Genomic DNA, 11,866 nt, shown 5'->3' with positions numbered 1-11,866 from the left:
AGCAATAAAAGCTTGTCATATAACTTGTTGTGACCAACCACCTCCTCTCCCTCATTGTGATACGACCCCTGAAGGTTCACCCTAAATGCACTCTGGAGAATTATCAGAAAACTGGTGCAGCTTTGCTACAGAAACTATGATCCATCCCATGATATTGATGCTCAAGTTGCTTTGATTGTGTAAAAAAAATTAGTAAATGACTTCAACTCCAGGGACCATTTTTGTGGGCGTCACCCTTCTGACATATTTACCTGGAGACAGAAAGTAGTTGTCTGCAGAGTTTCTGAACGTTAGACACAAAATACTTCCTCTCTGGACATCGGTGGATGATGCTTGTTTCTTAAATGTCTCGGGAATGACTCTAATAGAAATTTGTGTCACTTTTATAATGGATTTCCCTCAATATATGAGTTCGGTGTGTCAGCTAAGCTCCTCCTCCTTACCTGCACATCTCTGCTACAGGAGAGCTGCATGGATGGATGAGTAGCAGCATGGCGTAGTGTGTCTTCTGATATATTTAGAGATATTTGCACTAAAAATGGAGACACGTACATTCATCGTGGATGGTCAGAACTCCCAAACTTTCCTGACTGGTCTGATGGCTTTTTGCGTCGAATCGGTCACCACCTGCTTCTCTCATGACGCAGACAAACTTTGCGTCCCCGTCGGTCTGACTTTTGTCTCGGCGCTGCTTTTGCTGCTGTCGTGTCTTCTGTAAGTACGTTTTCATTCAGATCCTGCCTCAGTAATTAAATAAAGAAGTCGTGGCATTAAACATGTGTTACCTGTTGAAAGGATCGTGTGTCAAAGGTGCAAACTTGGAGGAGAATATCCAGCAGAAACCATCCTGATCTTCTACTGCTTCCTGGGTGACCTGTGCAGCACAGTGGGAGCGATTCTGTCCAGACAGCTGCATATTCAGGTAACCAGGCTGTAATAAAAGTATTTCTCATCATTTTGCATGCAGTAACGTGCTGTAACTGTGTTTTGGTTGTCATCTGCAGATTTTAATGAGTGCCTGTGCTTCTGCTATGGATGCTCTGAGTTGTATTTTGTGCTGCTTCCAAGTTCTCCTGTGTTGGAACTCCAAAACAGGTGGGACTGGAGAAGTTTTAAACCTTATTATTCTCAGACAATCTAACAACTACACTGTAAAAAAAAAAAAAGTTGTTTTTATGGTGCTACCGTGAAATTATAGTAAAACATTTTCTACATTTACGGGAAAGAAATGTATTGGTATTGTTGATTTTATGGTTTAAAAAAGTGCTTCATTCCATAATTTACTGTGGAAAAAAAGCTTTAACCTTTAAAATCTGAAAATTTACATGAAAGTACTATATAAAATAAAGTTGGTGTAATTGATTATACATATTACAGCATTTTTCCATTATCAGCACAACAGTTAGTGTATTTAGCATTAAATATATATTGTTGTTTTTTAGCAAAAATTGCAGTTAAAGCTGTCATAAATACTAAAGCATATGTCCGTTATTATCACAAAAGTACATCAATTTGACCAGTAACATGCTGTATTTTTTTTACATGTAATAAATGCAGAAATTGCCATGTTACTTGTTGTAAATATTGCAGCATGTTTACATTACCAGTACAACAATATGTACATTTAACTGGGAAAAACTGGATTCTTTTTAAGAAATTTTTTTTAAAAATTTCAGTATTATTAAACATATTACTGTGTTTTCTATTATAAACTGTGCAGGAGTCAGAAAATGTATTTTTTCAAGAGAAAAAAAATCTAAAAAAAACACACTTTCCTCCTGATTAACCTATTAACGGTGATTCTGTGTCATATAAACTGCATCAAACTGTTTTAGAGTTTATAGATTTTTACCATCATGGTTTGACAGTTGTTCACCGTAAAATGTCCAAACATTTTTGACAGTGTATATAATGTTTAAACACATTGCAGCAGGGTAGTACAGGTGTTTCAGCTGACCAAACCCTTTAGGCAAAGCAGTCAGGGGACTTATCAGAGCACCTCTACAGATAAACATACAAATGTTAAAACTGTTTCTAGCAATCTAACCGTCTTCTCTGGTGTTCTGTACCAGACAGGAGGCTGAGGATGATGAAGAGGCGGAGGAGACAGCATCTTCTAGCAGTGTGTGTGCTGATGGTGGTTGCGGGAGGTTTCCTGAGGCCCAACCAGCCTCCAGCGTTCATTCCTGTCCGAGAGAGGAGGCTGTTGCATGTGTCTCTGCAAGACTCCAGTTGGAGTCCTTTAATGGTGCGTTTGCACAGGCCATTACATGTAGACAGTGATCTGTGAATAATTTGCATGCAGCTCACCTGCACACATTAAGTCTTGAATCACACTGAGCGTTACTGATCAGCTCTTAACCTGTGTTCACTGACCTCTGCCATGCTGCAGATAGCATTAATGCAGTGCTGTATAATTTTAAACGCCCAGTTGTATCACACAGCATCAGTTTCTGCAGCGTGGATAAATACTGATGATCTGATTTGACAAATTGTCCTTATATCTTATTGTATCTAACATCTTAACACTGTTCTTCTAAAGGACAACACTGAACTCCTGGGTTACATACTCGGCCTGCTGTCTTTTGCCATTGCCTGCAGCTCCAGGTTTCCTGCACTCCGTAGAGCAGTAAGTGACAAACATGAGAAGAATTGGTCAAAACAGGGTTTACCGCTTAATTCACAGCCTTTTATTGTGCGGACTCATGATTCGATGCTACAGGGTCTTCATCAGAGTAATTAAGCAGTCTCCTTTTTGCACTCTGAAACAATACATGAGTAGCTGAACTACTTGCTTTCCATTAAAATGTTACTTTTTTCCTTCAAGTGCAGAGGACAGATGTTGACCCAGGCCAACATTTTCTCTGGACTGTGTTGCTCACTGGCTGGTGTCCTCTACACAGCTGCCATACTCCTCTACGACACTCACTTTGGGTTTCTTATGAGAGTCCTGCCGTGGCTCCTGTCTTCAGTCAGCTCTGTCACCCTGGACCTCCTTGTATCTTTTGTGGCACATTGTGACCACATCTTAAAACATCCGTCTGGAGATGCTCGTTTGCACTGTTTCCTATGAAAGCTTTTGCATGTTCTAAAGAAAAACATTTTCTGGCGTTTGCAGTAACATTTAAAGGCAGCATGACTGAACAGGTGGAGTCCCACAAGCTGCAAGTTAAATGTCATCTATTAACAAAAGCACTGTAGACACAAATATTAAATAGAGCTTCAGAATCCCACTAAAATCAGCAGCTAGATTTAGATTTTAGATTTTATGTGTGTAAACTGAACCAGGGTGTGTTTTGTTCACCTTTAACACAATATTTTCAGATTGTAGTCATTCATTGCTGCAAGGGACGAAGCAGGCAGCAGTCTGTGAGCCTTTCTTCAGACACGGAGAAACTTTTAGGTGGCTCAGGCCTCCACACTGAGGATAACGCTGTCATGAAGAGACACAGAAAACAGAACATTCATTCGTCTGCACCACCAAAAGTAAGTTTGTTTGAAGATTTTGCTGCTGTTGCATGTACAAGGTTACTGCCTACATTTCTTGGAGTCAATTAAGAGACTTTTGATTTCAGTGGGAATTCCCTGCTAGATAAATTACTTATTGTTTTTAGTTTAACATTGACAATATTGGACTTTGGCTTATTTTATCTGAATGTGGCGGCTTAAATCTACAATACAGTAATGAAGGAATTATTCTTGTTTGCATTTGCATAAATGTTTGTGAATAATGCTTTTTTGCTCATGTCTTGGTTTGAATAATGTAGTCTTCAACCTTCTCTTCAAAGATGAAAAAAGTCCAGAAGATGTCAGAGATGGGTCATTACATGGATGTCCATGTTCAACCTACAAGAACAGTAAGTGAAGAATCTGTTGTGGCTCAGACTTATAGCAACAGAAATGCATACTTGACATGAAATTTTGATGTTCAATGCATATTATCTTCACTTCAGTCAGTTGTTATTCATGCAATGGTTGTGTTTTGTTTTTATTTGTACGTGTCTCTGAAGGATATGACCTTGTCAAAGCAGCAGGTGGAGGGTGGGCCTCTCAACAGGATGGTGCGAGTGATCAGAGCTGGCAGTTTCTGCTCCACAGATACATCCTATGACTCTTCAGTGGTCAGCTCTGATCTGGAGGTGGGTTGGATGTCTTTGGTAAAAATTACTTAAAGGTCCCATATGGTGAATATTCTTTTTTATTGAGTTTTGTGGCTATTATAAACTTGGAGGTATAACGTAAAAGCTGTAGTCTCCCACTTTACAAGCCAGTAAGAATTCTACTGCTCTACTTCCTTCCAGCTGAGGAACCAACAGCTCAGATTTTCTATGATCCTGTCCCTTCACTCACTGCTGCTTCCAGGTCAGCCAGTGACAATGAGCTGCTGCCTCACCGTCCACCAGAATTACTTTACTTCCTAGAGCAGCTTCTGCAAGCTGTAAAATGTCTCAGCCACGAGTACAACTCATCAAATGTTGTGCTGTTGGCAGAACGTGTGAACCCAAGAATCTTCATGCACTCCCAGCATCTGAGTAACTGAAGATTAAGTGGGCTAGTTTTGTTTTTGATGGCAGTGACCCTACAACAGTCATGTTAGCATGTCGTGTGGCTAATGTTATCATTAGCTTTGACTGTGCGCAGGTCAGAGCTCTGTGGAAACTGCAAAGCTGAGAGACATTCAGAGATGATGAGAATTTAACAGCAATTGGAAACCCATAAACAAGGACAGGATGGGTTACTGTGTTTTCATGTCACCTGTTGTGTTTCAGTGAAACCTCAACTCAGCCGGTGTTTCCATCTGTTTACTTCTGTCTCCATACTCACATATATCGCTATATTTTATTACAGCCAAATTCTCAGTAAAGCTGTTCTCATTTATAGATTTTCTTTTTGTTTCTGCTGCCAGTCAACAGAATGATAATGGAACAGTGACTAGAACAAAGCCCATCTTTACCGGCCACTTCAGAGTTAATTCCAGTCTGCTCTCTGCATAACTAAAATACCTCATAACTGCAGCATCATCTGACAAACTCAACATATTTATGAGTTACAAACAACTGTGGTGTGAATTCAGGGATGTTTATAGAACAGGAGTGAAACCAAGTGTTATACAGTCGTGGTGAAATGAACTGTCTTTGTGGAGTTTTGAGGTGAAAAATTGAAAGACATGATAGAGAGACGTGAGACTTTCATTAATTTGCTGAAAATGGGCACAATATGTGACCTATAAATACGAAATGAACTTTAGTAAACTAACCAATCAGAGCAGTACATTTAATGTAAATCCTCTCTTTTCCCTCCTTCTCCAGAATATTATATAACTACGTCTAAATATTTCAATGCAATACTGCTGCATTTACTCATTTGTCTCTCAAAATGCGTATCTGCTTTATTTTTGTGCTTCCTGTTGTCTTGAAATTGTGCAAATTGACCTTGAATTCTGCAGTCTATCAGTCATCACATTTTCAGGAACAGCATTTTGGAAGTGTGGAAATCTGATTTGAGAACAAGTTTGTCACCAGAAACAGCTACAATGTGCACTTCTGACAAAGCACCACTAGGTGGTGACAACATGTTGCTAGAACAGATGGTGAGCACGGTTACTGTGAAAATATTCATGAGTATAACTGAGTGTTTGTGCCAAATCGCCTTGTATGAGCTGCAGTCATGACATGAGTGTGTTTTGTTTTATTGCCTCTTTGTATCAGGTTGTGTAATGGGTTTGCGCCTGCACAATACGGCACCGAAGTTCATGAGGAGGCGAAAGTTGAGACTGATGGGTTTTGATGAATGTTTGACAAACTGAAGGGATTTGCTGTTTTCTTTGTTCTGTTTTTCTGAAACTAAGCAAGAAAATGTGCTTAATGTTATTTTAATTCATCGTTATATGAATACATGTACAGTAAAGGGACAGCTTGTTGAAACAGTCATTATTGGATGCTACTGTCAAAACTATGCTTCCCGGCTTTTGTTTTTAGTGCCACTTGAATTCCTCATCATTAATATGATATTAGAATTTATTATTGGGAGTTAGCATTGACTTCTCTCTATATTTAAGTCCGGCAGACTAAAGATCTCATAAGAAGAAGTCCTATTGAGGACAGTGTTTTTGCTGTTGCTTAGTGCTTTTTACATGTGACTCTGGGGAAGTAAGTCAGAGGACAGCAGTCAGAGGTTCTTTTGAGCAGACAGTAGTCAGCATGTTCTTGTAGGACGCTTGTGTTGGACTCTATGGACGGACGTGTGTGTGCATGTGGGTTTGTTAGCAAAAGTGTAGGGTAGGGCAGGGTTTGTATTTTATATTTGTTCTGCAGCGTACAGTTGAGCCAAGAATCGGTCCTGGCTACACAGAAAAACTCATCTTGTTGTTGAGGATAGTTTACATTTATATAATTCCCCCTCTTTGAAATGTGTAGTTTGAGTTTGCAGGGCAGAGTGAAATTACAAGCTTTTTCCTTCTCAGGCCTGGACGCTCACAACCACAAGAGAAACTCTCAGACTGCTGCTGTGGAAAGCCAAGCTCTGGAGGATGTCATTTAATCAGAAACAAAGGCAAATGGTGCAAGCACAAACAATTGCAGGTTGATACTGTTCACCGAACAGGAAAAAGCAAATGACGTGAATACTTTTAGCACGCTTGGTGTGTTGGAGAAGTAAAAGGGATTAAAAAAAATGTCCACTATGAGTATTTGTTGTACTGGGTAAAGTACGTAACTTCATTTGAATATGAAAACTCTGTGTTATCAACTTTATCTAATCTCTGCTGTCATTGGTTGATGGATGCCTGTTAGTCATTAACACAGCATAAGAGACCAAATCTATAAACTTGTGATTAAAAACAGTCAGCATTTGCTGATCAATTCTGAACAAATCTCTTATCCGGTCTTTTAAATCACAGTCTGTTGCAGGTAAACTCAAACATAAGGCCGTCCCTCTGTGACGCTTTTTCCACTTGTTAGTTAGAATTAACAGAAGCTGTTTACTTGGTGATATAATGGAAATATGGTTTCTTTCCAAGTTGACTCTGTGTCTAATGTTTAATCCTCAATATACAGGAGTCCAGATGGGTTCAACACTTTTCTTTGGTAGCTTTACTGTCACTATATTAAATCCGGAGGTCGACTAAGTGCTAAACTGCTTTAAGGAAACTGAAGACACAAAGGAAGATCACTGAATCTTTTGTAAGAATTATTCATATAAAAACATTTTGGATCCTTTACATGATATCACTATAATTGCTGCTCATGGGAAAACCCTAAAAAAACTTTTGGAGTGTGCTGCATGTCTAAACTGAGCAGCCACCACAGCCAGCAGCCTGGAATCTCTATTGTGCTGTGTGTTACTTGCACACTTCTGCTGAGGTCCGGTTCTCGGCCAGGGCGAGGCTGAGGGGTACAGTGATGGGTGGAATTGTTTGAGATTTGCCATGTGGCCCAATTGTTCTCCTGTAAAGGATCTTTGATTAAAGACCCACACTGGGCTGGGTCTGTCTGCTTAGGAAGTACTGCAAAATGGTTGCCTTGTCTATAGGGGGCCAGTGCTACCCTCTGCTATTTTAGGAGACGTTTATGGCCTCTTGTGTGATGCCTGCTAGCCAGGAATTTAACTGTGTGTGTGAACAATGTGAAGGCTTTTGTACTGTAGGTGTTCGGTTGATACTGTCATACAGTTTTACAACAAACTCTCAGGATCTTAAATGTTACAATTACCATTTTCAAAATTAAATGAAGATCAACAAATCAGAAAAGTAGCACACATTCCTGTGGTCCAACTAGAGGAGTGATGCCTTACTCAAGTGATTACTCTTCAGGACACCTTTAATATTTTCATTATAGAGGAATAATTAAAAACAAATTAGGACCCTATTACATTGATGATGACCTGCCTCTGTACTCCTCATATTCTGATTTTGTCTGTCTGTGTCCGTAGCTGCATGGATTTTATGTGGATGGTCGTAGATTTTAGATATGTTTGGATATGTGCTTTTGGTTATAATAAACCAATCACTTGGTGTGTCTAAACTGGCAGCCAATGGATGATTTGGCAATATTTATGTAACTCCCACAGACATGATTATGCACATATGCACTTATCACAGTGTGTTGTATATTGTAAATATTATTTGCCAATATCAATCAAAAATATCATATAAAAAACTGTCTCCAAGGTATGTCAAACTAGTAATGTTATCTACTTTTTCCCTATTTATATAAACCTGGCAGAATGTTACCTGTCATAACCATTCTACTGTAATTCTCCTTCATGCTACTTTGACATCTTCATGTTTTTCAGTGGGACTTTGAGGCAGCAAACACACAGTGGAGGGAACCAACAGCAAAACAACACCAGGGGGATGAGTTTCCCCTGCAGCAGTGGCCAACGAACCCCAAACCCTTCGACGCCTGCGTGTGCTCCATGTCTGGACTTCCACAGAAAACTCCAGAAGAGGGCGACCCTGCTGTAACCTCTGTGAAATGAACTCTCCTTCACACACATCTGGAGCATTCATTTCAGAATAAATAAACAGTGCAAATATTGGCCTATTATCTGTTTTATTTTAGTACACAGGTTTGCAACTCAGCAAATATGAGTGTAAGGCACTGTAACTGAAATTATGCTGGTCGGTTTTGGTTTTACTGAGGGCACATGGTGCAACACGGTCTTCAACTCCAGCTTCCATCAAACCCTCCCTGAGAACTCAGATCTGTCTGGAAAGTTTACAGAAAAGACCTTCCCTAATAAAACAGTATTACTCCCCTGCTGCCATTCGAGGTTATTGGGTCACATCCTGTATTTTGCTGGTCGACCGGGTTATCAGGGCTGGACTTGGAAAAGGGCCGGCGGAGCAGATAAGCTGCAGACTAGACGTCCAGGGCTCGTCCGTTCCTCTCCATCATTCAGCAGACCTCTGTCCATCTGCCTGCGCTGAGGCTTTACAAGATGATGCTGGATCAACACAACGGAGCATTTTTAACTGAAGGGACTTCCTACGGCCCGATAACTAAACAATACGCAGATTGGAGAGTAGCTATGAACCGCATTTTACTCCTCCTTGCGACATTTCCTCGAGTGACGTGTCTGAGACAAATGACTGGGAAACAACTAATGAGATGTAACAAAGCAATTGCTGATATCAGCAGTGGACATTAATGTAACTTAACACCTTGATCTGCCTGTAAACATGACCCAGTAGGTCGGACCAGGAGATAACTTGCAGTTGTTTACTGGATCTTACGTGATCTTACTATGTCAGTGGAGTAATTTCTTCTATACTTTTAAAACTATGAATATTGGCTGTTAAAATTAGGCCATTGTATGCCAGAAATGAATAATTAGGTGTTGATGTATTACATAATCCTGAACAAACTGATTGCTTTCCACATTAGTTTGTTTACATTGAACATTTGTCATAACATTTATTTCTTTAACTGTTTAGCTTTTAATATATTTGTGAGGAGACAAATAGACTCTCAATAGAAGGTCATTCAGTGCCTCTTGCTGTTTGTAGGCTGATCTATTGTTGTTGATACTCAGGAATGAATGAATGAATGAATGAAAAAGATCAATCATTACATACATAGTATTGTTTAAACTGTCTCCTGAACTCTACTGCCACATTTTTAAAAAAAATCTGTTCGTCTGTTGCTCACCGGAGAATTTAACTGTTAACCATCTTATAGACCAAAAATACAAATTGCTGTTTGAGGGCTCTGATCTCGTGACAAATGCTGAGCTAGCATTGCTCCATCTCTGGGCCTCATCTCTGTCCCTTCTGAGACTGGGCCAAAGGAAAACAAACTGTGCGTCCCACATGAAAAGGTGGAATTCTGTTTGCAGAAGTGATGGAGAGCCTGGATTAGCACATCTGAAGCAGCAGTGGGGAACAGGCCTTTCTGTTTTTCTTGGCCCGTACGTCAGCGATCACTCCACTGCAAAGGACATGGAAGATGCTGGATGATCTGTGCCTGCAGGACATTTTGTTCACCTTGCAAGTTAACCAGAGGAGGAGGAGGGAGAGGGGGAACTGTTCAGGAGTAACACAACAGTTGGAACGAATAAGTGGTGAATAAATCAGAAAGCTAGTGTTCATTAATGAATACAAACTGTATCTGTTCCTGAATAACTCTGAGTAAAGGATTACATAATAGTGAGCTGCTTGTCTACTTTGTAAAAGAAACACTCCACCGATCTGACAAAAAGATCAGGACATTTTTCTTGTCATAGTAACATTATCTTCAGACACTTGTACAGCGTCTTCTCAATCTACAATCTGTAGATTCAGAGTTTAAGAAGGTTGACGCTCACGCTTAACTTCATGAAGGTGCAAAAAGCCCCTTTCATGAAACATTGCCTAAAGATATTTGCAAATCTACTTAGTGTAAATGGTTCCACAAACAGGTCTATGGTGCACTTTGTTCTATATGCAGTCTATGGTCAAATCAACTCCAGCTGACGAAGAAAACTTCAGAAAACAGGCATTAGAGTCCTGACAGAGACAGAGTCTGGGATTTTCTAAGGTGCATTCACAAATTGTTTTAGGCCCTAAAACTGTAGTAAAATCTGATTTGATAGATAAATAAGCTAAATTTAAGGCCCATCGCTTTTCTGTCACTGTTATTAAACAAGGGTTTGTGCCTAGCTACACAGAAGAGTTTTTCTGTATTTATTACCATTTTTATTGTGTTCTACAGTTGTTATAAACTTAGACGTATCAAAGCTGTTAAAGTATGAAGACAATTACTTCTCTCATTCCTTAAGTTTTCGACAACTAGTTAGCCTAATGACTTTACCACCAAGTAAGAATTCAACTCAGGTGCTGCGTAACTTCTAACTAACTGTCAGTTGCAGATGCAGACAGCGCGTTTTCTTCCTGGAGGGGGTGGGAACAGCAGCAGCTCATTGGTTTTTGATGCAAAACAGCCCATCCTTAGAACAGCCCTAAAACCAAGGGATAGAATAGCTTTATTGTCACTGTACATATCTGTACAATGAAATTTGTATGTGCAATGCCTAAAAACTATATATGTAATACAAGTCCTACAGACATAGGCATACACACATACATCTGTCCCCATGAATGATAATAATAAAACCCTGATGAAAACAGCATCAAAATCCAGTGGGATTATGATAGTATGGAAAGTTTTAAATATAATTTCTGCATGTAATGATCTTAGGCTGCACAGTGACTCGGTGGTTAGCACTGTTGCCTTGCAGCTAGAAGATCCCCAGATCTTTCTGCATGGAGTTTGCATGTTCTCCCTGTGCATGTGTGTGTCCTCCCACCGTCCAAAAACATGCTGAGGTTAACTGGTAACTCTAAAATTGTTCTTAGGTGTGAATATGAGTGTGCTTGTTTCTCTCTGTGTAGCCCTGTGATAGACTGGTGACCTGTCCAGGGTGTCCCCTGCCTTCACCCACAGCTGGGATAGACTCCAGCCCTCCACGACCCTAATAAGGATTGAGCGATGTACAGATAATGAATGGATGGATGGATGTAATGTTTTTCAAGTTATTCTGCATCATGCTACGTTTGTAGAGAATTAAAATAGTTAATTCTGTGATGTGAAATACTATGATGATGCAGGGGTGTGGCAATAGTAGGGCAGTGTTTATTAGAGCTCAGCTCAGTAAGGGCATTTTGCTGGGGGAAAAAAAACTGTGATTTAAAGATATCTGGTAGCGTGGACAGATCTGGAGATTTGTCTTGTTTTCTTGAGCACAGTAGTACACTTTCACAGAATAAAAAACAGAAAAGACACACCATGGGAACACTGGAGACTTTGATTAATTTGCTGTCAAGTAGCCCTTTAATTTGATCAGTTGTCTATTATTATTATTATTATTATTATTATTATTATTATTA

The 11,866-nt window shown here is 39.8% G+C and overlaps 1 protein-coding gene across 1 annotated transcript; it reads left to right on the top strand.

Moving 5' to 3' along the window:
* The first annotated feature begins 286 nt into the window (after positions 1-286).
* On the top strand, positions 287-10,147 carry tmem44 (transmembrane protein 44). The gene is made up of 10 exons (XM_023263280.3): positions 287-714; positions 796-922; positions 1,005-1,095; positions 2,073-2,248; positions 2,543-2,629; positions 2,828-2,998; positions 3,325-3,486; positions 3,789-3,857; positions 4,011-4,139; positions 8,293-10,147. Exons 1-10 carry the CDS (start codon positions 539-541, stop codon positions 8,476-8,478), a joined length of 1,374 nt encoding a protein of 457 aa, XP_023119048.2. The 5' UTR covers positions 287-538; the 3' UTR covers positions 8,479-10,147.
* The last annotated feature ends 1,719 nt before the right edge of the window (positions 10,148-11,866 follow it).

This window comes from Amphiprion ocellaris, chromosome 2 (assembly GCF_022539595.1).
Source record: "Amphiprion ocellaris isolate individual 3 ecotype Okinawa chromosome 2, ASM2253959v1, whole genome shotgun sequence".
NCBI lineage: Eukaryota > Metazoa > Chordata > Actinopteri > Pomacentridae > Amphiprion > Amphiprion ocellaris.
This window is presented reverse-complemented; position numbering and strand designations above follow the sequence as displayed.

Bases quoted from the DNA above. Each gene is read 5' to 3' on its own strand.
- tmem44 (XM_023263280.3), top strand. From the start codon at position 539: ATGGAGACACGTACATTCATCGTGGATGGTCAGAACTCCCAAACTTTC. The intron at 2,249-2,542 runs GTGCGTTTGCAC...GTTCTTCTAAAG, and splicing joins CCAGTTGGAGTCCTTTAATG to GACAACACTGAACTCCTGGG. The intron at 2,999-3,324 runs GTATCTTTTGTG...CAATATTTTCAG, and splicing joins CTGTCACCCTGGACCTCCTT to ATTGTAGTCATTCATTGCTG.